General features: G+C 42.8%; 1 protein-coding gene across 1 annotated transcript in view; it reads right to left on the minus strand.

Moving 5' to 3' along the window:
- Positions 1-26,516, minus strand: part of CBL (Cbl proto-oncogene) — a 45,288-nt gene extending 18,772 nt beyond the window's left edge. The window contains exons 1-3 of the mRNA XM_037409675.1: positions 26,122-26,516; positions 17,758-18,005; positions 1,115-1,261 (exon numbers count right to left, since the gene is read on the minus strand). Of these exons, the coding sequence (XP_037265572.1) occupies positions 1,115-1,261; positions 17,758-18,005; positions 26,122-26,268 (542 nt within the window). The 5' untranslated portion in view covers positions 26,269-26,516. The remainder of the gene's footprint in view (positions 1-1,114; positions 1,262-17,757; positions 18,006-26,121) is intronic.
- Positions 26,517-26,699: the final 183 nt, after the last annotated feature.

Consider the following 26,699-nt stretch of genomic DNA (forward strand, 5'->3'; position numbering starts at 1 on the left):
CTTTAGGCAATTTTCTCTGCGTATGCAAAACTTCGGGATCTGAAATCCAGTTCTCCTTTCCCTTTTTCTGCAGTCCTATGATGTCAACGTATGCACCCTGGCCTGTACACAACACCATCAATTGATATGAATTTGATAGTGTTGCAGCTGGCAGAGAAAGAGTTAAGAGTAAGCCCTCTAGTAGAGGTCTAGATAGTTAAAAAAAAAAAGCTGCAAACAATTCTCTAAAGAGGGATTAACTGGAGAAGTAAGATAATCAGAAGCTAAAACAGAGGCTCCTGTTTAAAGGAATATTTTCCTTCTTTTAGAGTATCAAGTGGAATAGAAACATAGAACATGCCCAGCTTCAGACAATTGTGTTATTCATGAGTAAATACATTACTATTTTTTGTTCTGACAGCTACTAATTAAAATCTTTATGTGAAGTTCCTTAGTTGCCTTAGAGAGTAGTACCCAATTCCATTAACTTTAATCCTCAAACATTGCTGTGGACACCTCTACAGTTCATTTAGTCAGCATTTCATCAGATACAAAAATTAAAACTGGCATTTCAACAGTTTGCACACAAATATACATTGCACTTCACTTTCTCCTTCATTCTATCTTAACAAAGCCATTATGCAAATTGACAGAAGTTCAGAGAAGCTAGAAGAAAGGTGACTAAGTGATTGGAAAGACTAATTGGAGGGAAGATGAAAAGAATTTAATACAATGGCTTAGCTAAAGGACACTAATGTTGGGGACATGGTGACCTTTGGAAGAAGCAAGCAGATTATTTTGCATAGTTTGTGGAGCTTGCTTACAAGTTAAGGAATTAAATTAAGGAGAGGAAAATTTAAGCTCAATAATCGAGGGAAACTCTGTGACAGTACAAGAGTCTCCACAGGAAAGTGGGGAAAGATCCATCACAGGACGAAAAACTGGGAAATATAATGTAGGAACAATCCTGTACCTCACCCCAGAGACTGGACCAAATGACTAGCAGGTGTCTCCCATCGTTTATTTTAACCTGACAAAGACCTTTCTGAACTGCAAACCAGAATTTTTAAAAATATACAGTGCAGTGTGCCATTTGTTCCCACATCCCTATTTATAAGCACAGTTAGAAACTTACTTTTCACCAAAAGCCTTTCTCCAAAATTCTGCAGCATCTGCCTTGGTGATCCGGAATGTGTCGCCCTGGAAAAGGCCGCTTGGGAAAATACCTTTGAGTTCTGCCAGCATATGGCTGAATATCAGGGATAACTTCGTCAGGTTACGCCTACAAAGGACCACAAAACCAAACGTTTCTTTCAGAAAAGACAGACATGGTTTAGCACTCTGAACAAAACAGAAATAGTACCTATTCCAATTAAAGAATGATCCCAGCCTAGAAAACTCCTCTTAATTTAGGACTGCCTTTGACGTGTTTACCCAGCATTCAGAACACATCCACCGCACGGTACTTATCAGCAAGGTCGGCGTTCGTCAGGACGTTTTCCACAATGACGAACTTTGAATCATCTCTTTGAGGTTGGGGAGGTTATTTCCAAGGCAAACCACCCCAAGGAAACACATTCACAGAAAATGTCTAAAACCAATACTCAGACCTTACCTATTAAGTAACAGCATCCTCAGAGCCGAAACCTGATCAGGATCTTTTGCTCTTGGGTCTGAAAATTCCTTATGAGAGTACATAAAACTGCTACTGCCTTGGAACATTTCAGCTGAATGTCTTTCTGAGTCTCCAGAGGGTGTCAACACAGTAGATTTGTTAAGAGAAGGTCTAACCAATTAAACAGCCCCAGCTCCCAAGGGAAGGTTAAAATACAAAAGCTTGATGGTCAGGGCATTCAACCATATGGTTGTGGAGTAATTATCCAATTTGAATGACAAGTTGGTACCCCAAGTCCCTTCTCTGCCTGATGACATTCATGGATCAGGAGTGCTCTGGTCCATCAGGGTATGCCCGTTTCTAAACTGAAGAGGGAAAGTTGGAGGAGAGAGATTCTCTGCTTCAGATTTAGTCGCCATGCGAAAGATTTCCAGAAACAGAAGACAGAAGGACTACTGCCTAGCAGAGGGGACACAGCAGCATTGGGAGCATCTTGGGTTACATGCTGCACAAGAAATTAGCACTGGATTGGCATTGAATTCCAGTAGGACAAACTGCAGCCCAGGACCGATTCTTCCCTCCTTGTAGTCTTAGCCACCGCATTAAGGAGCTCAGCTCTATGCTGGAACTGTGCTATGCAGAAATACACCGAGCTTGGGTACCTCAAAGCATCAGTGCCTGTACCAGCACAAGAATACAAAAATAACAGTCTTCCTCCTTTGGAATCAAACAATAGCACTATTACACGCTAAGGTCATCTTCTGCTTGTAGATGGAAAAGAAAATCCCTAATCTGTTCACTAGTAGCATCTCTTTCTCTCATTCCCTTATCCAAATAAAGGGTGACTCTCTTCCACTCCATTACATTCTCTAGATGCTAGGAAAATGGAGTTCCTGAAGACAGACAGGGATACTTCTAGGCCAGAGGCTTTTTTCACCCCCACATCACATGCTTGGAGGTGAAAGAAGGAACTAGTATCATGTGAGAAAGGACAACTTCTGAGTTATGTCCAGCAGATCAGAACTGGTCAGAAGACTGCATCAACCACCAGGGCACTACACAGACTCAGTTACAACACTGAGCAACAAGTTATTTTGCAGACTGCAAGATACTGAAGCATATAGAGAGGGGATAGAAGCATCTCAAGTCACATAGTATTTTCTGAATGCCTTGTTCTCCTACCTCTCTCACCGAGTATGCTACTAGTGTAATGTGTCACCATCCTGAAGACAGCTGTGTTCGGCAGCAAACTGTGCTCCCCCCAGGTTTCAGTCTTTCACCAATTTCTGGTATTCTGGTTAGATTGGTTCCAGTTTACTTCATCTTGGAGATTTTTCAGGTATCATTGCTCCAGACATGCTACTCTTAGATGAAGTACTTACCCTGTTAATCTGCCTGATTGTGGAACTGACCTCCAGCTAAGTGAGATTGGTAACTGCCTCCAGCCTTTCTGCAATTTTTTGACTGGACATTCGGGCTTAGGTCTTCTACACCCATATCACATTTTCATAAGAGTTTAAACTCAACTGGAAGTGACCTACTTTGCTTGACATATATTCTACCATTTACTTAGCTCCACATGAGCCCTTTCTCCACGCTACGACACAGTCTGGGAGATTAGAAGGAATACAGGTCTCAAAACCGTAAGTAGTCTCTGACGGTAGTTCTCCTCTCTTACCCTTATTTATTAAACAACATTTTAATTTGTGTCACAGCAACAAAAGATGCTCAAAGTGTCTTCAGAAGGTGACAGCTATACAGCAAGGGATTCTGCTTTTTGCCATGTCACACATGTCCAAGAACAACAGGTGCTTGAGACTACCCTAAGTAAAACCACCCAGATGCTCTTCGGCGTGCTGCTCCATTCAGCAGCTCTCTACCAGAGAGACATTCAAACTGTGTATTTCAAAACAGCTACAAAATTCGGTGGTTTGAGTCTATAAACAGACTGAAAAGCTTTGTTATTCACCACTCTCAGCCAGGTAACTGGCCTCCAAAGAGAGGGGCTGTCAGAAAGCCCCCTTGCCTTACTTGTGCATCACAATTCCAAGTCATCTGCTTTTATAGTTTTGTTACACCCTTGTAGTGCTACTGCAATTCCTCACCTTCTGCTTTTAGGAGGTTTATATCGCATGCCTTAAAAAGAACCCTATACAGGATCCTGTGTGTATGAAAAACTAAGCTGTATCAGAACAGCAAAGTAACTTCCTATGTGACCACCATCACGTATCAGTGACTCAGGATCTAGATGTACGGATACACAAAGAAGCTGCAGCCATACAAACCCAGGCTGTTACTTATCAGTAGTGCGCATCTTCCCACCCTGCTGTAATGTTAAGTAATTCACAGTTATGTATTTCTGTTTCCAGTAGCAGATAAGCAACTTTGCATTTACTAGGGGAAGGCTCAGATTCTGAGGCACAGCTACTGGCTAATGCTACAAAGATGATTTAACTGTAAACTCACAGCCCAGCTCCCTCCCTTCCTCCAGAGGGTAGGTTCCCACCATGTCCCTGAAATGCCTTTGGCTGACAAACACTAGAAAAATTGCAAATCAGAGGTTTTAGCTACAGGGCTTTTAGAAGACGGCCTGGGCAGCAAGCTCTCACTTCCATAAAATGACAGAAGAGATGAGAGTTTATGACAGCGCAAGGAAAAAAAAAGCAAACACCATGCTATTATGAATCATTTAATCCATCTATAACTCAAGCAAAAGAGAGACAGTATTTGTTTTTACTAAGCTTATAAAAATGGAGGCGTGAGCAAAACCTCCTAATTATTTTGTTAAACTAACATGGAAGTAATTGGTAATAATTAAATTCTGAATCATTTCCATGCAGGGTTAGCATGCGATATTTGTGTGCAATCTGAGTAGGTAAAGTAGCATCTCACAGCAATGCATTAATGCCAAGTGACTACAAAGTTTACAATCCTAAAGCTGTTTACGTACATGGCACATGGTAGCACTGACTTGCTGGCACTCTTAACACTTGAAAAAACTCGAGTCCTACGTGTGAAGAAATGCTATGTGTGTTTGAAACTCATGTATCCTCTATTTGGCAGAGGGAAGGAAAGTCATTTCAGGCATATACGCTCCTATTCCTGCCCAGCACAGTGAAAATGTGGGTATGCAGGCAGCCACACTATGGCATTTCTGACCCTCGAAGCAGCAGCTAAGTGAACAAGGGCACAGTTTAAACAAAGCAACAGTTAACACTACAAGAGGACAAGGTATATTCCTGTGTCCAGCTGCTTGTCACTTCTGCCCAAGAGCCTCCTCCCCTAGCTGAGTTTCAGGAAGCGCCTGCACTCAGCTGAGCACATCATTTCAGAGAGAGAAGTAAGGACTTTCACAGCCTTAAGGATGGATAAACACTTTTTTTTTATTAACACACGCGCATCTAAGGACTATTTCCAAAAAAGTTTCTAATCCCTTAACATTTGCAATTCTTAAGGTTATCATTTTTTTTTTAACAAATATTCAGCTGCGTCTTACAGGAAAAGCATGGGAAGTGAACAAAAAGAGCAACAAACTGCAGAATATTTTATGTTAGTAACCAATCTTGAGGTAAAAGGACAAACATTTGCTTTCAAGAGTACACTCCTTTATTTTAACAAGCCAAGTTACACATTTGTAAATTAATACAGACCAAATAAATGCTTGCAATCACAGTGGACATTTAATTGGCATATTGAAGTTTGGCAATTATGATTGTATTTTATTTTTAGTAGCATCAGCAACTGTTCTCATCTCCATTGCTTCAACTGAACAGAAGCAAGTGTTCCCACAGAAAAAGGGCAATATTTTCAAAGAACACGCAAGTGACTCAGACCAGGGATTCCCAAACATTTTTGGCCACAGACCGCAGCAATCTCCCATGTTTCTTGTCGGCTATGATGGCCCTCTTTCAAACTTTTAGCTAAACACAGGAAAGAACACCGATGCTGTTACCAAGAGCTGCACCAGAGGTATGCCAGCTGCAGTCTAGGAATCACTAAGGCACCTAGATCCCACTGATAGTGCAATTCAAACACCTGTCACACAAGCACTTTTGAGAACATTAAAATGTTCCCTGGTTACCCAGGGACCGCGGGCCACATCAGTTGGCTCTCCTCGTGGTTTGCAACTGAGCTGAAGGTAACACCTGTACCAGCTTCAAAGAACTACAGCGTGTTTCTGTTCAGTGGAGCAACGGCTACAGTTTAGGTAGGCTTTCACACCTACACTCAAATTATTCAGCTTATTCTTGTTAGACAGTGAATTAACAATTTATGTAAAAAGTGAGAGTTTAGAAAGCCAAATACTTTTCCACTCTAGAGTAACCAAATATCTGCAGTTCCACCGTGGAGACATTATTTCTTCCGTACACGCACTAGAAGTTCTCAGAGAACCGTTTCTTTCACATCCCAGATTCATCACCGGAGCTTGCTCAGGTGCAGTTACACCCGCCCGTACAACCGCGTTACCTTGGCACTGACAGGGCTCTACAGACGCAGGTCTCAAGCAACCATTTTGGGGAACAAAAACCAGCCTGAAGCAAGACTGTTCCTTCAGTTACCCAGTGCTTACGCATCAGCTGGCTCCCCACGGCCGCTCTGCAGGCAAGTTCCTTCGCCCTCCCTCCTGCGTGCCCCCTCCGCTGTGGTTGTGCTGCTTCCTTCCTGCTTCACAACTGGGTTTGCTCCACATCTCAGCAGAAGTCAAGAGGTTGAGCCGGCGCTTCCATTTGCGCCAGGGCTCCGCGCTGCAGCCCCTCCGCGGGCCGTTCTGCTGCCGCTGCCTCCCCCACACCTCCACCAGATTTGTCTTTTCCAGTTTCCTGTCTGCTGGACAAAAGCGTTTTTCCACTGGTATAGGCTCCAGCCTTGCAAAAGCGTTAATGGCAGAAGACCGTTTTAATCAGAGCGCTGCCTCTTGCAGCTACATCGACACGATTAGCAACACTAATTCTCGTTACGAGGCCATACAGCACCTAATGCACTTCGTCGCTAAAATGCCTTTCTCACCCCACGGCGATGTTAATGCAGTACTACTGTTCCTGCCACTGCCGGCTAGCATTTTTTTAATTTTCTTCTAATACTTCTCAACGACTTCACAGCTAGCCAACTGACACAGTATCATCTCGTTCCTCACACACAGCAAGGAGACTGCTCCACGGATGATTTAGTCACAATATTGTGCTCACGTGCCATAATCTGACACGCACACACTGTCACATCTGTGAAGCTCGTTCTGCTGCGAGCATGCCGCACACGCCACTGTGCAGAGGAATTTAGAGCTGCGGCAGAAGACAACCAACTACAAAAAGCTTTACTCCTCCGAAGTTATTGTGTGTATTTCTTACGTAAGGCTGAATTTTCCAAGGAATTTTTGTATTTGCACTCCCACTGACTTCAGTTATGCTCGTGAACACTGGGTTTTCCCAAATAACATCCAGCCTCTCTAGGAGCAGGCTGCATTTAAGAAAGATTCTTCACAGCAAGCTAAAACACAGAGCCACACCTCCACCTTGGCCCCAAAACAAAATTAAGCTGAACACGACTCAACTGACTTCACACTTCCAAGACAATGCTTTATTTCATAAAAATCAGCGCCAAACAGGCTAAAATTACACATCAACAATGAAGATTCAAGAGGGTAAAAAATTCAAATCAGAGGATCTAAGTTACTGTAAAACCATCCTAATTCAACACTCAAGAGAAGGCACTCTCTGCATGTCAGCTTGGCTTTTTAAAAAGGGGCACGACCCAAAAATGCAGCTCACAACAAGAAATGCAATCTCAGTACACTGGAGGAATGACTACATAACATTTTTATTTATTCTTAAAGTACACCTATTTATCCTAACAAAAGATTAAGGGGGGAAAGCATGACAGAGGATGCGGGAATGTCTGACACCTTTGCACTAAAATTGACTGCAAGCTCCTAGAACAGATGATGCAGCTTCTAATTGCTTCTGACCTCACAGAATTGCAGAATTAACAAGTTCAGCCAGGACAACTCAGATCCACCACTTCCTTTCTTCAGAAATTCTATGTTTATTTGGCCTAAGAATTGCACATCAGTGCTCGGAAACGAGGTGATTGCTCATTTAAACTGAGGGGAAACACACTCTAATCACTGTACTGTTATTCACTGCTAAGGCTGAGAACTTGCTCTTTTCTTTTTTTTTTTTACAACTTTTTTTACAATTTTTTAAAACAACTCACAGTCCAAAAAGGCTTCTGTGATATCGCAGGCTTATGTCTCCAGGTGCTCCCCATGTAAGTTTATGACATGCAAGGCTGCAAGCACACCATGATTATTTTGCTAGTTGAGCAATCAATGCTTGCTTTTCTGTAAATCACACCTCAACAACCCTATTGAGGACTTTGATGTTCTTCTGAATATGAGACCATATTAAATTTTCTGACATAAATAAAGGTTTTTACATCATTTCACAGGTAAGGTGGCTTAAGGCCAGAAAGAGAGGGTGCTGGAAGCTAGAACTGCAGCTAGGGAATTTCTAATTCCTTATCACATGTTCGTTATTGCACTTACTAAGTACTAATGCAAGAAATAACTAAAGAAATAGAAGTTTCCTACCCTCTCACTTCTGGGGTTACTTTGGAATTACACACTTAACCACGAGATTATTAGGTGACAGAGTTTGCATCTACTACAAGCAAATGCTTAAAGGAAAAAAAAACAACCACCAAACCCCAAAACCACAGTTTCAGGTCCTGCAAACAGCGAAACGTTATTTTTTCCTGTAACTACTTTACATCTTACAATTTGGTATTTTGAAGACTTAAGAGTTAAAATAAAAAAAATTTAAAAAAATAATCAGCTCTTTTAATAAGTCTCCAACAAGTAAAATGCACCTTTCAGAAACCACAAATGTGTGAGGTTATCATGTAGCACATGCTTTTCAGATGTTAGGGACTCTGCACCAGACATGAGCAGTTAGACCAAATTTCAACGGTAAGTGGCTGCGCCTGATTCCAGAAAGAACAACTCTCCTCTATCCCACTACCACACCAGCACGAAGTTTTCTGCGTGCTCTTCATGTGAACATAAACTCCAGCCTATGCACGTAAGCAGTAAGTGGAAATGCTTGAGGTGATCCCAAGATGTCTTTTATAACTCTGAGGCAGCTTCAGAGTCCTCCACACACAGTAATCAGTTTTAAAAATAGAAACAGCGGAACTACTTTCAACCAAACTTGCAACACAGGAAGTGAATGAAATTCCATTTAACTATTACTGGCTCAAAAGAAGTCACCTTACAAGTTGTGCTGGGCCACTGCTCTAACATTTACAGTATTTCCACAAGACAACTAATAACAGATTAACAGCAAACGGGACATTTTAGAATCAGCAAATTAATTGCTTGTACTGGAGACTTCCACAGCATCAGCTAATGCTACATTGATTTTGTAGATTAGCTCATCCTGGTACCCTCTGGAAAAAGCAAACAGGTTTATCACCTCTTGTTAACACAAGGTTCAGCTCCAAACACGCTTTTCTATTTAAAGAACTACAGGCTTCATGGTTTCATTCTTTGTACAGCGATAAAACCAGCTGGTTAATCCTGCAACTTCAAAGATTTCACACGGGAATGGGAACACATAAACCACAGGACTAGATTTCTGTCCATTCCAGGTCTAAACCCAGGTCCATGCCATGCTCCCAAGAGTGGCTGCCTTGGATAACCTGAATGCAGAGGGGCACTTTGCCTTGCTGGTCTGCATCAGTGGATGCTGCAGGCGCCAGCCTGCCCGGCTAAGGCTATCGGCTCATGCACAGGACGTGCATCCCGCTGCATCTGCAAGCTGAACTGCCACCTTCTGAAGACATTGCACCCGAGCTGGCCCCCATGAAGCCCAGCCAGAAATAACTGCAACCACTACATTAGACTCCTGCCTTGTTTAATACCTGCAACAAACGCGTGTACAACAGTTGCCACTCTTGTGAAGCTGCCCCTCTACTCCCTCCCTCTTTTTTACCAATTAATTGAAGTCTATGACCAAACCCCACAACAGCTAACTCTCTGCAGGCAGTATTTCTTTCCAATCTAAGTTTTTTTAAATGCTACCAGCTGTAGCTTTAAAGAAGCAAGAAATTCTACAGGCCAATTCCTTTATCAGTGTTTTAGATATTTCAGGTCAGAAATATTACATGAAACATCCATGTTTCCTTACATCCTTCCGAATCCTGGCACTTTTCAACTAACATAGATATACGCGTGTGTAAATATATATTTAAATACCTTGAGTTCTGCGAGTCGAAACATGCCGATCAGTTTAAAAAGTGTCACACAAAATATACTGCAGGCCACAAACGACCAGAAGATTTTGGCATACTTGTATCATTATGCAAATGGATGTGGCTGATCTGAAGCAGAAAGGACAACAGTCCAGTGTGCTGACCAGAAGCACCAACCTAATGACCTTTAAAGGATCTGGACTTATTATTCTAGGCACAAATGCTAGTGTTACATTTTTAGCAAGCTAGATTTCTTTCAATGTTAAGGACTAAAAATTCACTTATTTTTCTGGATTTAAATATTACAGAAAGCACTTTAAAGAGAATGATTCATTTGATATGAATGGTCTTTGAAGAGCTCAACGTATACTCAGAGGACTGACAAGATAAAGGATAATCTCTCACCTAGGTAACAGATTAATTCTTTTTACTGGATTCAGAGGACTACAGAGCAAAACTTACTGCTTGGAACAGCCCAAATATAAGTATAATGAGTAGTGTTATCTGCACTGGAGTGAAAATTCCTATTTCAATGACTACTTGCTACAGTTAAAGGGAAAAACAAAGCACAACAAGCCCTGTTTCCAAATCAAGGAAGACGCTGGATTTCACACTTGATCTTCAGCCACCTCAAAACTGTCTTGGGTATCACGCCGCCACCAGGGGATTCCTTGGCAGAAGGGTCTGTAAGCTCTAGCACTTCATTCCCAGCTCGCAACCTGTCAAAACTCTAAACCCAAGATATTTCGCAACATACATACTCCAGTACAGCACACAACTCCAGCACGTTTGCTTTTCAAGCTTCAGACTCCAGGATCGCAGCTAATGGCAGTACTTGTCCAGCGCGTAGTAGACCTGCCGAGTAGCTTGGCCACAGATCTCCATTCCTCCCCTCACACCATACTCTCGCCACGACCAATTTATGCTCTGTGGTAATTTTAGTCCTTTCTACAGCTGGGTGGGTAGCAGTCAGGCAACTCACATTACCTGAGCCCACTGTGGGGGGCATATAACCCAGTGCCATCTGATCCACCTTCTAGGGACAGGAACAGAGCAAAGCCATCAGTTCACAAACTAAAACCAAAAAAGATATTACTTCAAACTGCTGGGAAGCACCTGGCCTAATTTTGTTCAGCACTTTCTAGCAATTCTGGCTGAAAGGGTCATGACTGCAGACTTCTTCAAGTCACCAGAAATCCGGAGCGTGGCATCTTGGCACTTAATCCATGAACCAAGCACCCAAGAAACACAACACAGTTGCCAAGTAGCAGTAACATATTTTTGCCAGCATCGAGAAATCTGTCCACATTTCAAATGATAATTACAAACTGAACAACATGCTTGCACTTCCATCTACAACTTCAAGTCCACAGTTAGTCTTCTGTAAAACTCTACAATTTTACAGGCTCCTAGAGCAAAGAAGAATAAAAATCTTACTTCCTTATTATGCAATAACCTGAAAGCTTACATTTGTCCATAAATTGATTTTCAAGACAGTGGTCCAATTTTTGATGGAAAGAAAACTAAAATAGATGCAAGCTTATGTCAATTATGCTAAGTGTTACTTAAGTTCCAACACTACCACCTCAACTAGCAATTTAAAGCCAAATTAAAAAGAAATAATTCACATTCCTCTCTCCAACATCATTTAAATGATAATGAATTTCTTCTTGGGTAATAAGCAGTTAGTTAGTGTTCATATGCTGGAGCCTGGCAAGGAAACCTTTCTTGTGGGCAGCTTTGGAGCCTGTTCTTTTCTTTAAGATGTTCTAATTTAAATGCAGATGTAGACTTCACACTAGTGGGTTTTGTTAAGAAAAATAAAAGTCTTAGCTGTATTAGAAGGAAGTGACAGAGGACTCACACACAACATGCACCATTGGAGTTCTACATTTTATACTATCTCTTTTTCACTGGGCAGGAATGTGTGCAAGCGCTCTGAAATAGGAGATTAAAGCACTAACACCCCCTCCCCCCAGAGGGCTCTTCTGGTTCATGGCTTAGCACAAGTGTTTTGGATTTTAAAGAGGAAAAAACTGGAACTTTCCCCCCCTCCAAGTCATTCTTCATGCATTTCCTTCCCCTTTTTATAGATATGCCTGGTCATTTCCAGTATACATTAAATATTGGTAGCTTTTTCCTGTGTAAATTAGGAAGTCTTCACTTGGGAACTAGACAATGATATGAAATTCTGCTGAGCTAGCATCCCATAAGGCTATTGTCAGAAAGATGACCGTTAAATATGGACAAGCTTCCCACACTAATTTTTTGCAACTCTGTGTTATATGGAGAGGGTTTATGATATTCCCTGCTTAATCCCTCCTCTACAGACACGTTAGTTTTGTTAATGGGCTTTGCAAACAGTTTATTTTCCAACGTATGCAAGCTGAACTAGTGAAATAACTTGTTCTATTTCTTAAACAGTCAGTCCACATCCTGAGTAATTACATCTCCTCAGCCTTTCACCTAACCCCCACCCTCCATCTTTCATAACTGCATTCTAGCATGGAAACATTTGCAGTGGTCTGATTTTATTTAGAAAATAAATCTTCTGAATTTTCTCTTATAATAGGCTGTTGTAACATAATTGGTAAATTGGATTCATTGGTGAAAAACAAACTCTTCAGCCTAATTCATCATTTCCCAAGTAACAGACAATTCCTATCCCTCTCTACTGATCAGCAAGTTATTTTTCTGTCCTGACATGTGAAGTATAATTTATTTACACAACTGCAAAAAAGCTGCTGCAATAAGTAATTTAAGCAGTGGGGAAAGCTGATGAATGACAGCTCCTCTGTGCAAGTGAAGAGGGCTGGAGAAGTCAAAGCTTTCTGTAATAAAAACAAAAAAATATTCCAATATAACCACTGAGCCTCTCAATTAAACTGCAATCAAGGGCTTAGGCAAGTCCGGCATGTTCAGAGCAGTCAGGGCATTAGCATTAATGGCACTATCAACACAACCATCACAATGCAGAAAAAAAATATGTACGTTTAACCAGGTTTTGTTATCACTACTTAAAAAGTAAACTCAAGAAATTCAAAATATTTACAGGGTCAGAGAAGTCACATTTACCACAGCAGGCCACTCAGGGCCAAACAGGTATACCTTTCTCCTTTGCATACAGACCTGCTAAATGCCCTCCACAGATTTTCTTTTATTGCACTTTCAGCTATATAGGCTAACAAACTTCACCTTTGAGTGTTTTTTGGTTTGTTTTTAAAACAAACTGCAAGAGACAAGTCTTAAAATGCCTTTTGCATTAGAAAGCACTGTGGGTCTATAAAGAATAGGAACCAACAGCTTTGGAAAAGTGTATAGCCTCAAGAGTGCCTATAATTACTGCAGCACAGGCAACCAATTATTGAATGACTTACCTTTCCCTTACTGTAAGCATATTACAAAATACCCAGAATGATTAATCCTTGAACTACTACTTCAGACCAAAATCAAAGCCTTCAGATGTCACAATTTTATTTTACCGGATCCCCAAATATCTAATTTGTTTTTAGAGACCAACATACCGATTAGCAAGAACAGCCCAAACAAGCTCTAAGCTGCCAAAACTCAGAGGAGCAATCTAGTACCTGCACTAAAAAAAACTCCTAAGTCACCAAGCTGAATCTGATCTACTTGCTAAAACTCAGTCTTTAAAGCATAACTAGAAGTTACTGCATGTACTTATTAGGCAGGAAGTGCATACATAGCTTTAAAAGCACCCTCAACAGCATTAATTTTTAAACAGATATGGAAGTGAGCTAAAGCAGAATTTAAATAGCATCTTTAAAGCTCTCCTAATAAAATGAGTTCTCTTCACAAAAATCACAGTATGAGTTTATAGCAAGAGTAACAATTTCATCTGGATGACTATACATAAAAATCCACAGTGTTACAGAGGCAAAACAGCCTTTACAGTCCTAAGCAAAAAAAGGAAGCCATTGAGTGTTCATAGCATTGGATGTCACGCTAACAGTGGTGGTAGCCACAACAGCAGGGTGCTTTCAGCACGCTGATGGTTAAGGTATGACGCAGGAGAGCTGCATTCACTTCTAAGAGCTCTGTGAGTGCAACTAGTTTAAAACTGGAGGAACAAACACTCACCCACATCCGTAAGCAGAGCAAGTGTTCACACAAGCCTTTTCTAACTCCGTTTGCAGCACCTCTGCTCCTCTGTGGTAGTTTGCAAGTCGGAGAATGCATCAAGGCACGTGTGCTCCTCACAAACACACCTTGAAATGTTCAATATGCCACTGCAATCTTATTTTGCACTACTGGATTTTAAACTGCCTGCCTTACAGCAAACAACAAACAGCATCCAGATTATACTCCCACACAGTCTAAACACATACACAACACTGTACCAAACCACTCGGCGCTAGATGACACACATCTTGCAGCCATTATGAACTCTCAAAACAGCAGAAGTAGCTACAAGACATGGTGCTACACACTGCAGAACCTCTAAAAAAGTTTGAGAGGAAATACACAAAGAGCAATTTAGAAATAATAAAAATAGAAGGTTAATGCTCAAGTGATCAAGACAATTCTGATCCGACAACCTAAGAGAGACTTCAGTCAATTCCAACTACTGGTCTGTTTGCTAGCAGCAAACACCTGCACAGCTTTCACACTAGTTATGCAAATAGTGTGCAAAATAGTTAAAATAGTGCATTTGCTTTACATCAAGAGACATTTGGGGGTGGAAAATAAGAGCATACGCAACAGGAAATAAAATGAATGCTAGATCTGGAAGACAGGAAGAAAGAAGCAAGGACAATAGGAAAAAAAAAAGTCAGAAAAAGTCAAGACAAAACAATTACATGGTACACCAGATTAGATTTTTGAAGGCATGCTTTCAGAACACTGCAGACTAACATCAGACACAAACTTGTAGGAGCTCAAGAACAAACCAGTTTTTTTTATATATATACATACATATCCACACACACTGCCGTGAGTACATTTCCAGTGAATAGCAGATTCAGGTTGCTTTTGTTTGCTTTACAGGCTGCTGACAATCTTCAGAAAGCTTCTCTCACACTTCAAATACTTGAATTCATTTGTTCTTACAAAAGAAAATTAACATTTTTCTTCCACTCCTAACAAGGTGAGAAAATGTCTTAAGTTTATTAATCTCAAATTATTATATACATTGAATGCTATAAATGCACCTTTAGACAAGAATTTATTTAACTGAATTTCAGGCGCAACAAGTAGCACTTAAAGTGATCAGGTTCCAAAAAGCTCACACAACCACGAAGCCTGACACTGGAATGACAGCATTTAACAGCATCCTTAGCTGAATCACAAGTGCCATTCTTTGTGCAGACATCTCTTGAACTAGTATACAAACCATATGCGCCAACTGCTCTAACGCCTTTCTCTTCTATGACAAATTAGAGAATTGAGAAAGTTACCATGCTCATTACCAGGGCCAGGAAAAGGCTGCCCGATATTTCCCCTTTATGACAAAACAGTAACTGCTGCTTCCTGGGCTGAGTGAAAAGCAAAGGAAGATGTAACGAGACTAGTCGGGTTGTGATTCTGCTTTTATGCTTATGTTTACAAGTCTCACCACAGTTGCTTCCCTGGTAAGCTGTTTATTCATAAACGGTACAATTAGCAATTCCCCAAAGGCTCCCATCACTGCTGTGAGAAAGCAAGCCTCTCTGCAATCCTGGTTTTGAAGTTTGCATCTATCGATTTGGATCTCCCCCGCTCCCTTTTGTCAATTAGTTTGACTAAAAACTGACTGGGATGATTAACTCTCTGGAATTATTTCTCTTTGCTTCTCCCGGAAAAAACAAGGGACCGGAGTTGAGATGTTGGCCTTATGATTGACATAGCTATCATTTACTCATCAGACGTTCCATATTTATGATGGACAGTTCACAGTACACGCACAGTTAACCAGAACAAATACCACAGATAAATTCTGAAAGGTTTCATATAACCTTTCAGCCTACTTCTTCTGGAGGGAACAGTAAGTGTTCTAGAAAATAACATCAACTCTATTACATGGGAGCAATGCACAAACCCATTTTCAAGACAAATGCTACTTAAAACGTTTTAAGAGTGACCTCCTGCACTGTAAAAATCACTCTGTCTTTAACAATAACCCATGTTCTTAATGTTTCAGAGGGGAATACAAGAAAATTACCAGTTCCAGCAGATGACCTGGAGATTAAAATTAATCAGTTTAATCGATTTATTCACAGTAAAAAGTGCTTTTCATATTGTGGCTCGTTTGATCTGAATGAAGGCTAAAAAAAAATATAATAAAAAAATGCAACTTTCCATTAAGTCACCTCACCTGCAAACCATACCAAGCTAATGAACTCTTTTTATCCCCTTACTTATTACATCCATTATCTTCTATAACATTTTCTGAAAATTTCAGCCAGCAGCATCTCCCAAAACACATTTCTCACCTGCAATGAGCCAGCTGTGCCTGTAGTAAGCACATTCTCCCAAGGCCAGGGGTAAAGCAAATACAGTATTAAATCTATCTTTTGAGTACGCTCATTACATGTAACCCAATTCTTGAAGGCCTCATACATATAACCAAACTTTTAAAGGAAACAAGTGTACCACATGAAGATGCCATATTTACACTCCTCAAACCCCGTCTCAAACAAACTCAAAGAGTAAGTCTTATCATGTCACAAAGAAACGATGCTAAACAATCCAAAAGTCATTCTTCAACACTGACAGTGAAAAAATAAAACAGCATTAACAATGCCTTCTGGAGTCACTACCATAGTCTTTTGTTGGAGCTCAGCATTGCAGAATATGCTACAAAGAGGTCAATATTATAGCAGAAACCTGTGCCAACACTTCTGCCCCCACCCCCCAAGTAATTCAAGCACGTAGTTGCCAGGGCGTTAAGCTCATGTTCTTCCCAGAGCAATTATGTCCGGTCACTGAGTGGTTTTCACTTTTTTCCACCTTTTTTTTTTTTCTTAAATTCAGCACCTACTCCAAAGTCCTGAAGTTGGTTTGAAGTTACAAATGTATGCTCTGTATATCTCTGTCCATCAGACCTGCTGCCAATAGTTAACACAAATACGTAAGATTAACCTTTTCCAGAGCTTCATTCCACTCTTAAATCACCTCGGCTCTCCTTTCCTTAAAGCTGGATGAAGGAAAGCAAGCACCTTTCCAGGTACTGTACAGCACTCATCAAATTCATCCTGTTTTGTTCAAGAGAGCCTTATATTCAGATACAATCACAGTTTCTGCCTCCAACCATCCTTTTCAGTAAGTGCTGTTCACCCTGATGTCCTTTGATCTCAGCTATGCCTCCTGAACAAGATGAAAGAAGAGTTCACGAGTGTGGCACCCTGATCTACCTGAAATATGAAGTTTCCAATGTATGGAAGTTATGGGTGTTTAGTAAGGTGTCTTATTCCCACAAAACAAGGTTACTTCTCCCCATCTCTGAAAATACTCTACGGTTTCTGCTTCCAGAAAAAAAAAAAAAAAAAAGGTTCTGTAAAGCTCAGAGGCCAATTACAACAAGTTTTATTCTTGATGCCCCTTTTGCTATATAACATAAAATATTCTACTATTTCCTAAAATTGCCAGAAACATCATTCTGAACCTTATCATCCTCTCCCACAAGGCATTCTCTATGTGTGAATGCAAAGGACTGCAAAACTTTTTCACAGCAGACTTTATATTAACCTAGTGTACCCAAACTACACAACAACTAAGGCTATACAGGCTCTGAACACTTACTCTGCTCTCAAATTTCAATATACCCAAGTACAGTTTACTTAAAACTCTACACTTAAATCTCTTCAAAGTCTCTTTTCATGTACAGACAACGTAACAACCAGCAGACATTTGTTCAAGCTCTTGTTCACTAAAGCAAATTTGCATCATAACGAGTTGAAAACATTTCTCCCCATTACCTAGGCTGAGAGTTCTCCTCATACATCCGTTCTTTTCCTTCCTTGAAAAGGCTGATGGTCTGCTTGGTTTTCTTCATCAAGTTCTCCATGAACACGCGGAAGTACTCATTTTCTCCTAGGGTCTCCATCTTCCCCTCGTAGCGCGATAAGATGGTTCGTAGGTGCTGGTAGGTATCAGGTAGCAGATCAAGGATATACGGTGGGCTGTTCTTCAACGCCAGTTTTGGGTTCTGACACAGACGCACCACCTACGGTTAACAAAGAAAATACCATTTTGATAACTTAAAATGGCAAGTAGTGATCAGTTACTGAAATACAATTCAGTGTTACTTACAAACACAATACACTGAAACGTGCACTCCCAATAAACCACATTTGTTGCTTAAGTCCAGATAGGGAGCCCAGTCACTGTAAAAATATCAAGTTTACGGACTGAAGTGCATGCGAACTGACAATACCCTCAACATATATATGATCATATTTCATGAGGCTGCGCTTCACCCCAAGCGCATTTTCAAAGACAAAATTCAAGAAAATCCAATACGGAGTTTGTAAAAGGCAAGGATGTAACTTGCTACATGCATGTGTTATACTTTCTGCCACATTTCAGACTCTGAACGTGCCCACAGGCAGAACTTTACAGGTCTCAAGCTGCCCTGACTTTGGCTGCAAAAGTGACTTTTCACACCAACGCATATATTCGGCACAAATATGCCCACAGAGGAAGTTCCACCGCTACAGGCATCACTGATGTCAGTAAGTGTTCCCAGGCTGAAAGTCTTTTGAAGGCAACAGTGCTAGAAGAATCTATGGATAATGATGACCATCAAGAAAGAACGAATGCAAAGAAAATTTTCATGCAGGAATGTCAACTAAGGTTGGCATAATAGATATGGTAAAAGAAGTCTGGGTAAAAATTTGTCTCACAAGAACTTGTGTCCCTGCTTATTCAACAACTTTGCTTCTAACTTCTGTCACATGAATCTCATAGTAAAACTAGATTCTTCACAAAAATTTCTGTGGGTTTGGGGTTTTTTTGTGGGTTTTTTTTTTTAAAAACATATCCACAGTGATACTAGTAATTAGATTAAATTAGGTTATTAGATTACTTTAACCTCTCTTCCACTTGGCATACAACTAAACAACTCATTTTTCTCCCTTCCAAGCCACATGTTCTCTATTTATTTTTTTAGCAGCAACATCACATATTCTCAAAGTTAAGAACTTGAATCCATCAACTCAAATTTTTGTCATCTATAGTGAATTCACTGGATCATCGACAAAATTTTAGGCACTTTTGCATTGTGTAGTTAAGGCATAAGTCACAAGTGGGATATTCCTGTTCAGAACCCACAAGCAATACGGCTGTTATACCTGTATACAGACAAATCGGGATGCAAGCTGAACTCATTACAGGTCTTAAACATACAGGAATGTAGAGCTTATGTGCCAAAAGCTCATAAGTTTATATGATGGGGAGGATAAAGTAAGCCACTTCACCAATCAACCATACCAAAATTTTCCATTATCTAGACTGAGAGAATGATAGGGAGAGATAATCACAAAGAGGCAATGTGAAAAAAATGTGGTGCACTTTCACTTATAAAAAGGACTGAAACTCTGTAGAGTTGTGAAGCCAGTTTCAGATGAAGTTTACAACCTAAGACCCAGCAGCTGGTATAGTCTTACTGCTGTCTTGCTGGCTAAGGGCTTCTATCTTCAGCGATTACCATCAAACTTGAGAGGAAGGCTGGTACAAAAAGCAGATACAGTGTTTCCTGAAGTTCTCCACTACAATGAATGTTATCCGACTGTTTAATATCAAGTACATAAATGACATCTAAACTAATGACACTGCCAGGTATAAGGGTATTATTATAGGTGTCAAGCAGTGTAGCGCTGCAGAACGCAAAACTTACTGGAAGTGAACAGGAAAAGGTAAAAGACCAATCTAACATCCTTTTGCAGTACATCACTGCCACAAAATCTTGTGAAACCTTCAAGAGGAATTGACTAGTTCCCTACGATGCATACTTAAATACCTACTTCCCTTAAACACTGAAATGCTGATGATAAACAAAGTAACTTGTTTGGAAACAGTGTTTTAGCATCTAATTTTTGCATGCAGGGTATAAGCAAAAAGCAACCTTGTGGAGTTAAGTGACACCTTCAATTATATGTGACTTACAGTACTGCCTCTAATAAGAGCTGACTAAGGCTCAATTTCAGTGAAGGGAAAGCCACGCAGTGTATCAAAACTCAAACAGAAAAATCTGACTGCCATTAAAAGAATTACATGCCTAAAAAAGCCTCTGCAAGAATATGTGGGAAAAACACTACCAAAAATTTCCCTCCGTTTTGAAGAGGCTGCCAAGGATTAGAAGGTCTAGCTAAGGATGGATGGTCAGGCAATGGACTTATCCAATTGATTCTGATGCCTCAACTGCTGCTTCCTTGGAGCCTGTGAACATTGTACAATGAACCATATCAACAAATAGAGTCAACACATTCATCCCCTGAATAAAACTAGTTTCACTATGCAGCATGAATAGGTTCTAAATATGCTCTTCAGACACAGCTGAGCTGTGCTATGGATAGCAAAATCTTTCCTTCAACAAATTGTTTCTTACACAGCAGGTTTAAAGCCTTAATAAAAACACGGTCAGCTCTTATGAGGAAGCCACGTTAAGGAAGCACAGAAGTCAGAGTATACATTTCTTTTAGTCATCAGTAACAGAAAAGAGTTTGGCTGTTACCCCTTGAAAACATCCAGCTCTAGAAGAAGCAAACCCACTGTGTTACAGTACTTAAACTTCATTATTAGGAAAATTTCCCCACAGCAGAAGCAAGTACTGCAAAACACTCATTCCCACCGTCTCTATAAAATGTATCCCAGTAAGTGACTTGAAAAGATACCTCAAACCGTTAACAGAAAGACCAAAACTGCTGTGATTTTATTATCAAATGAACTTGTTTACCAAGCAGACCAAAATGAGCGAAGATAAGCATTTAAACAAAGCTACACAACTAGGAACTGCTGCCTCTGGAGCAAACTTGGCTGTTTTATAACACAGCAGCAACAAAACCAGTTGCGTTTTGCTTCTCTACGTGTGCACTTGCAGCGTTGTGACAACGTCAAAAGGAATGTTCCCAGCCCTGGGAACAGCCGCCCCTCAGCGAGCTACGCTGCCTTCCACAGGGACAAGCAATGTGGAACGAAATTGAGCAAAAAGCAGCAAATATTTCTGATTAGGTGGATAGCAACAAACACAAGCAACCCAGGTTTTTAAACTACCATCCAAACTCACCCAAGCTGCCTGGCTTATGCTTTGTTCTCACAGAAGCAAGCCTTTTACGGAGACATTTTTGGGTTTTTAGAAACACCAATAAAGCATTTCAAGCTTAGCCTGAAGATTCTAAGAGACTGGCCTGTGAAGAACTCTAAAACTGACTTCACTGATTTTCATTTCCCAAACTCAAGAGGAAAAAATCATCAAAAAGTTGTGTGTCCCCCCTATCATTGCTCCCCCCCACAGTTTTGAAGAAAGAATCTGTTATCTACTAATTCGAGAAAAAAAAAATCTCATACAGATTTTCTAGGTCTGGAACTGTCTTTCACCTCAAGATGCCGCAGCTTGCTTAACTGATCTCTGGATTTAAAAGTATTTCTCTTCAGCACCGCTTCACTAGCCTGGCACAAATAAAGGAACTGGGTAACTAGCGTAGAAAGGCAGTGACACTACACGCGGAGTACAGTCACAGGCACAGCGTTTAGATAACCTGAGAAACACAGCAAGAACCGTGAGCTTTTTTTAATACTGCAGTCAGGGAACTTGGTTGGATTAGTAGAATTAAGGAAGAATAATTCAGTAAAAACAAGATACCTTAGCAAATGCACTCATTTAACAATACACAGTATTTCTTAGGAAGGGCAGAGGGTGCTTCTGAATAGAGGACACAAACCTATAAAATCTGTTGGAATGAGTCCAGAGGAGGGCCACGAAGACGGTCAGAGGCTGAAAGAGTGGGGATTGTTCAGCCTGGAGAAGAGAAGGTTCTGAGGAGACCTTATAGCACCTTCCAGTACCCAAAGGGGACCCCAGGAAAGCTGGAGAGGGGCTTCTTACAGGGGCATCTAGCGATAGGACAAGGGGGAATGGCTTTCAAGCGAAAGAGGGTAGATTTTGATTAGATATTAGGAAGAAATTCTTTACCGTGAGGCACTGGAACATGCTGCCCAGCGCTGCTGTGGGTACCCAATCCCTGAAAGTGTTCAAGGCCAGGCTGGACCGGTCATGGAGCAACCTGGTCTACTGGAAGGTGTCCCTGCCCATGGCAGGTGCATTGGGACTGGATGATCATTAAAGGTCCCTTCCAACCCAAACCATTCTACAATTCTATGAAAACTGTGGCCCCTCAAGGCAGACTCATCAGCTACTGTGTCCTCCAACACACCCCAACCCCCCCCCCCCCCAGCTTCCCTTCCACCCATCCCACCCTCTCGGCTCATTACTTTCCCCGTTTTGCTCATCTCCAGCTCTACCCACGGAAAAGCTCGTGCCAGCCTGTTTGCTGCAGCCATTGATACGGCACCCCATTTCTTATTCTGGAAGAAAGTCCCCAGCACAGACACTACCTACCTACTTGCCTCAGACAGGGGACAGTGCCACACAGTTCCAGGCCTGACAAGCCCCCAGGTGCTACTGTGCCAGGTAACAGATTTCCCCTTCCAGCTCAGACCCCTTCAGTACAGTTTGAAGAGCCATAGTTCTTTTCTTCCTTTAAGAGCTAAACAGCTAACTTATTTAGTGAAATCACATCTCCTTTCATTTTAAGCTAACAGCAAAAGAAAACCTACTCAAACTTCTCTTATCTCCTGCTCAATTTGTATTTAGCCTCTCTTCTACCAACAATGAAGGTGACCTACAATGGCATTTCTCTGTATCAGTTTTAGGAACTGAATGGCATCAGCACACTGTTCAGAGAAGCTTTATCTCAAAGCTTGTCTTCCTCCTCCCTATCTTACTACATGTACCGTAACATTCTTCTGCTACATCCCTTATATCTCATCCCAAGCAGCCCACCACTGCACCACCTATTCTTCAAATACCATCCACAGCAATGAACTCAAGTGGTCTGCATTATCTACTGCCCAGACCACATCTGCAAGAACCAATTCATAATCTCATCCTTTTCTGTAAAAAATACAAGTTGTTTTCAACAGCCAACACATTGTATGTTTTCTTACACCAAGCGCTGCTTCATTTGCTAAAGACAGCGATAAGATAAGCAAGCATGATAAATTAACAGCAGTTCCTCCACTTGAACCAATCCATGCACTTCACTAGGTTCAAGCCACTGCAAGGAAATTGCTGTTTTGCTTTCTGTGCTATTCATCACTGCAGGCTTGCAGGCTCACAAGACATCCGGTAACATGTTTGGCTTCCAAAGACATATTTAACCTCTATTCCATAGATAAACGCGTAAACATAATCTAATTCAGCTGAAGGTGAATATCCTGCTGCACAGTGATGAAAAAGGCTGTTCTATGTCCATGCTACATGTGACCACATGCAACTGTGGGAGGAACAGTTAGTACTGACAAAAATTAGAACTTCAAGTGAAACAAGGTGAAAGACAGGAATACGTCAGGCAGCTTGTGGAGAACATTATTGGGGAAATATCTGCACAAGAATCAACTTGCATTCAAAATTCATCAGTCGCATCCAAAAACAGAGATGCCCGAATGCTTTGACAACACCAACTAATTACACAGACTAATAAATCAGGTTGTGAAGGCACTGTACGCACACAGATACAGCACACATTTCTGAATCAGATAATCTATTAAACATGCACACAAGTATTTTTATTTGCACCTGTAATTTCATTTACTTGGACCAGCAAACTGATACATTTTCAACACCTTCCACTCATTTAGCCCTTCTCTACACTAGTTTCACCAGCACTGTGTTTGCCCGGCAATTTGCTACCACTGCTAAAAAGATTTTTAATTCAGATATGTTCTCCTAAGTGTGCGTTAAGTACAACTGAAGCCTAACCAAAATTGGAAAGGCTTTTCACAGCCAAATCCTTCCTCCTGTACAAATCAGACTGAACAACTAACTCTTTAAGACTTTAAAAATTAAGCCTACACCTAAGAGCTTTCGCATGCCCCTGCCTACAAGCAAAACCATGAAGTCAGTCTACATCTAAGACAAGTTACTTTAACCTGTGACAAATACCACAGTAGCCCTGGCTTTTCCGTCAGCGATGATATGGTGGAGAGGGTACCAAGCCAAGCTGTGGAAGTATTGCCCCACCAAAACAATCTCACTGCAATTCAAAATGCCAAGGTAATCAAAGCTTTTTTTCAGGCCAGCCTTCTCCTCTGAAGAGACCAGGTTATGAGGCCAAACACAGGTTGACATTCACACCTGTATCACATGCACAAGAACCAAGATGTGCATTCTTACAAGTTGTATCTGCGAGAAACTTATTTCCAGGAGGATCACGTTTCCATGCTCCAGCTACCTTTCCCACATTAGCACTCATGCTTGCCCTCAATGTTTGCAAGAAAGCCACTGGCACTTCTCAAAAGACTTTTTTCTTTATCCCAGTCTCTCTCTGTAGAAGGTGATCAAAGCTCATCACAAGCACAGCAAGGCGCAACTATAAACCATGTCTTTTGTTGAGCCAGCCAACACAAAGTGATTTCTTGGCATGAACATAATTTAATATGTCTTTAAAAAAAGTCATCTACTCTGCCTGCTTTAGCATTTACTGCAGGAGATTCAGGCACTGCATGGATAAACAATGCAGCGAAAAGAGAAAGGAAAGTTGAAATGCATAAGCCTGCAGGGCAATTGGATGAGGTATGCCCATCGGCCCTGTTTGCTCTGCTCCCAGAGGGGGAAAAAAGGTGGCAAGGTGACACTCCCCAAGGACTGCAGGCAACTTCGGTGATGCTCTTACTCTGCACTACTTTTAGGACCCTGAACCAACATTATAAAATACGATGCACATTTTTGACTCCAACATGTCAAGCCTAGCCTCAGTTCTCAGGGATGAACAGTAATAACATCAGAGAATCAATCAAAATCCCAGGAAAAATGTTAGAACATTTTTATTTTATGCCCACTTCTGGATACCTATGCTCACTTACTGGGTCATTCTATAAATAACACTAGCATTCGCCAACAACTCACCAAGTTTTCGGAAAACAATGGATTTACCAACACACCTAGCCAGGCTAGTAAATGAATTGCCATACGGCATCACACCATCAGGCCAAAAGGTCTGGTGTCCTGCCCCCAGCAATAGCCATTTCCTGGCATTTTACAAGGTGGAGGAGGGGAGAGTCTTAATGACCCCCGAGTGCAATGCCCTTACGCTGGGACTGGGAGATGCCTTTCCCGTTCCCGCACCACAGGCTTCTGTTGTTTAACATCACATTTCATACTCCCTGTCTTCACGTAACCAGGTGCATTTACTGCAGAGGGTTTTATCCAGACTTCCATGTTTTTTACCAGGCTCCCAGTTTTAAGGGAGAAGCTTTGTGCTGTGCTTGGTAGCGTGTCCCTGTTCATTCACAAAAGAATAATGTGAACTGCCACAAAGCAGATGCTCAGCCTCACCACCCAGCACCCGCATGCCAGGCTCTATCGCAGGCCGAGGCTCACCCTCAGTGGAGCAAATCCTAGGTTGCTCCCTCACGCAGTTACTCGCAGGTCAGACCTAGTGCCGACACCACCAAGATGCACCTGCAGCCCCCCACCAGGCCCCACCCGTACCCAGCCTCTCCCCCCACCCAGCACCACCAGTATCCACCCCAGAGTCTGCAAGGATACGACGGTACAAATCCCAGCGCCTCTTCAGCAGGTCTGCATCCTCCGTCCCAAATTTTCCCCATCCTTCTCCAGCCGGCTCCCCCCCAGCCCTACACACAGCTCATCCCCTGCAGAGCTGCCCTTCTCCCCACCTTTGCAGCCCACCCCACCTCTTCACTAGCCCCCCCAGAGCCTCACACGCCATCCTGCACCCACACAGCTCTCACCCCCCAAAAAAACGTTTCCCCCCAGCCACACCCCGAGCCATACCGCTCCCTCCCGCGGCCAGCCCCCCAAAACCCAGGCTCTGCCCCCGCCCCCCCCGGGCTCCCTCTGCGCCCAGAGCTCCCCCACCGCCCCACACCGTTGGGTCCAGCCCTACCTCAGCCCCGCACAGCCCGATCCCTCACTGCCCTAACCCCCCCCGAAGCGCTTCAGCCCGGGACCCCCGGCCCCACCTCACCCCACGGGGCCCGCCCCCGCCCCACAGCCCTCCCTGCCGCCCGGGGCGGCCCGACGCCCCCGCCGGGCCCACCTTGTCCATGAGCTTCCAGCACTTCTCCACCATCTTCTTGTCCACGGCGCCGGGCTGGTGCGGGCCGAGGTGGTGGTGGTGCGGCTGGAAGGCGTCCTTCATGAGCCCGATCAGCCCGCCGGGGCCCTTCTTCAGCGGCGCCGACATGAGGGCGGCGCGGGGGCGGGGGGGCGGCCGTCAGCGCACCCACACCCGCGCCCGGCCCGTCGCCCCCGTCCGGCACCGGGCCGCGGCCCTGCAGGGCAACCGGGCGTGGGGGCGCTCCCGCGGGCCGAGCCGGGCCGGGCCGGGCAGGCGGCGACAGCGGGAGCCGCGGGCGGTGGCGGCGGCAGCGGCGGGGGCGCCCGGCTCCAGCGCGGCTCCACCCTCCGCCCCGGCCACGCCGCTCGCCGATTGGTGGGCAGCCCCCCCCCGCGCGCCAGGGACTTCCCCCTCCGCCGGGGAGGAGCCGGCGCCGATTGGCGGGCGCCAGCGCCCCGCGGGAGGAGAGGGCCGAGCGACGGGCCCGCCCGCCAGGCCCCGCCCCGCTGCTGTGAGGCATGCGCGTTGCGCGGCGAGGGCGGCGCGGCGGCCATGTT

This window comes from Falco rusticolus, chromosome 16, assembly GCF_015220075.1.
Source record: "Falco rusticolus isolate bFalRus1 chromosome 16, bFalRus1.pri, whole genome shotgun sequence".
NCBI classification, from domain to species: Eukaryota; Metazoa; Chordata; class Aves; order Falconiformes; family Falconidae; genus Falco; species Falco rusticolus.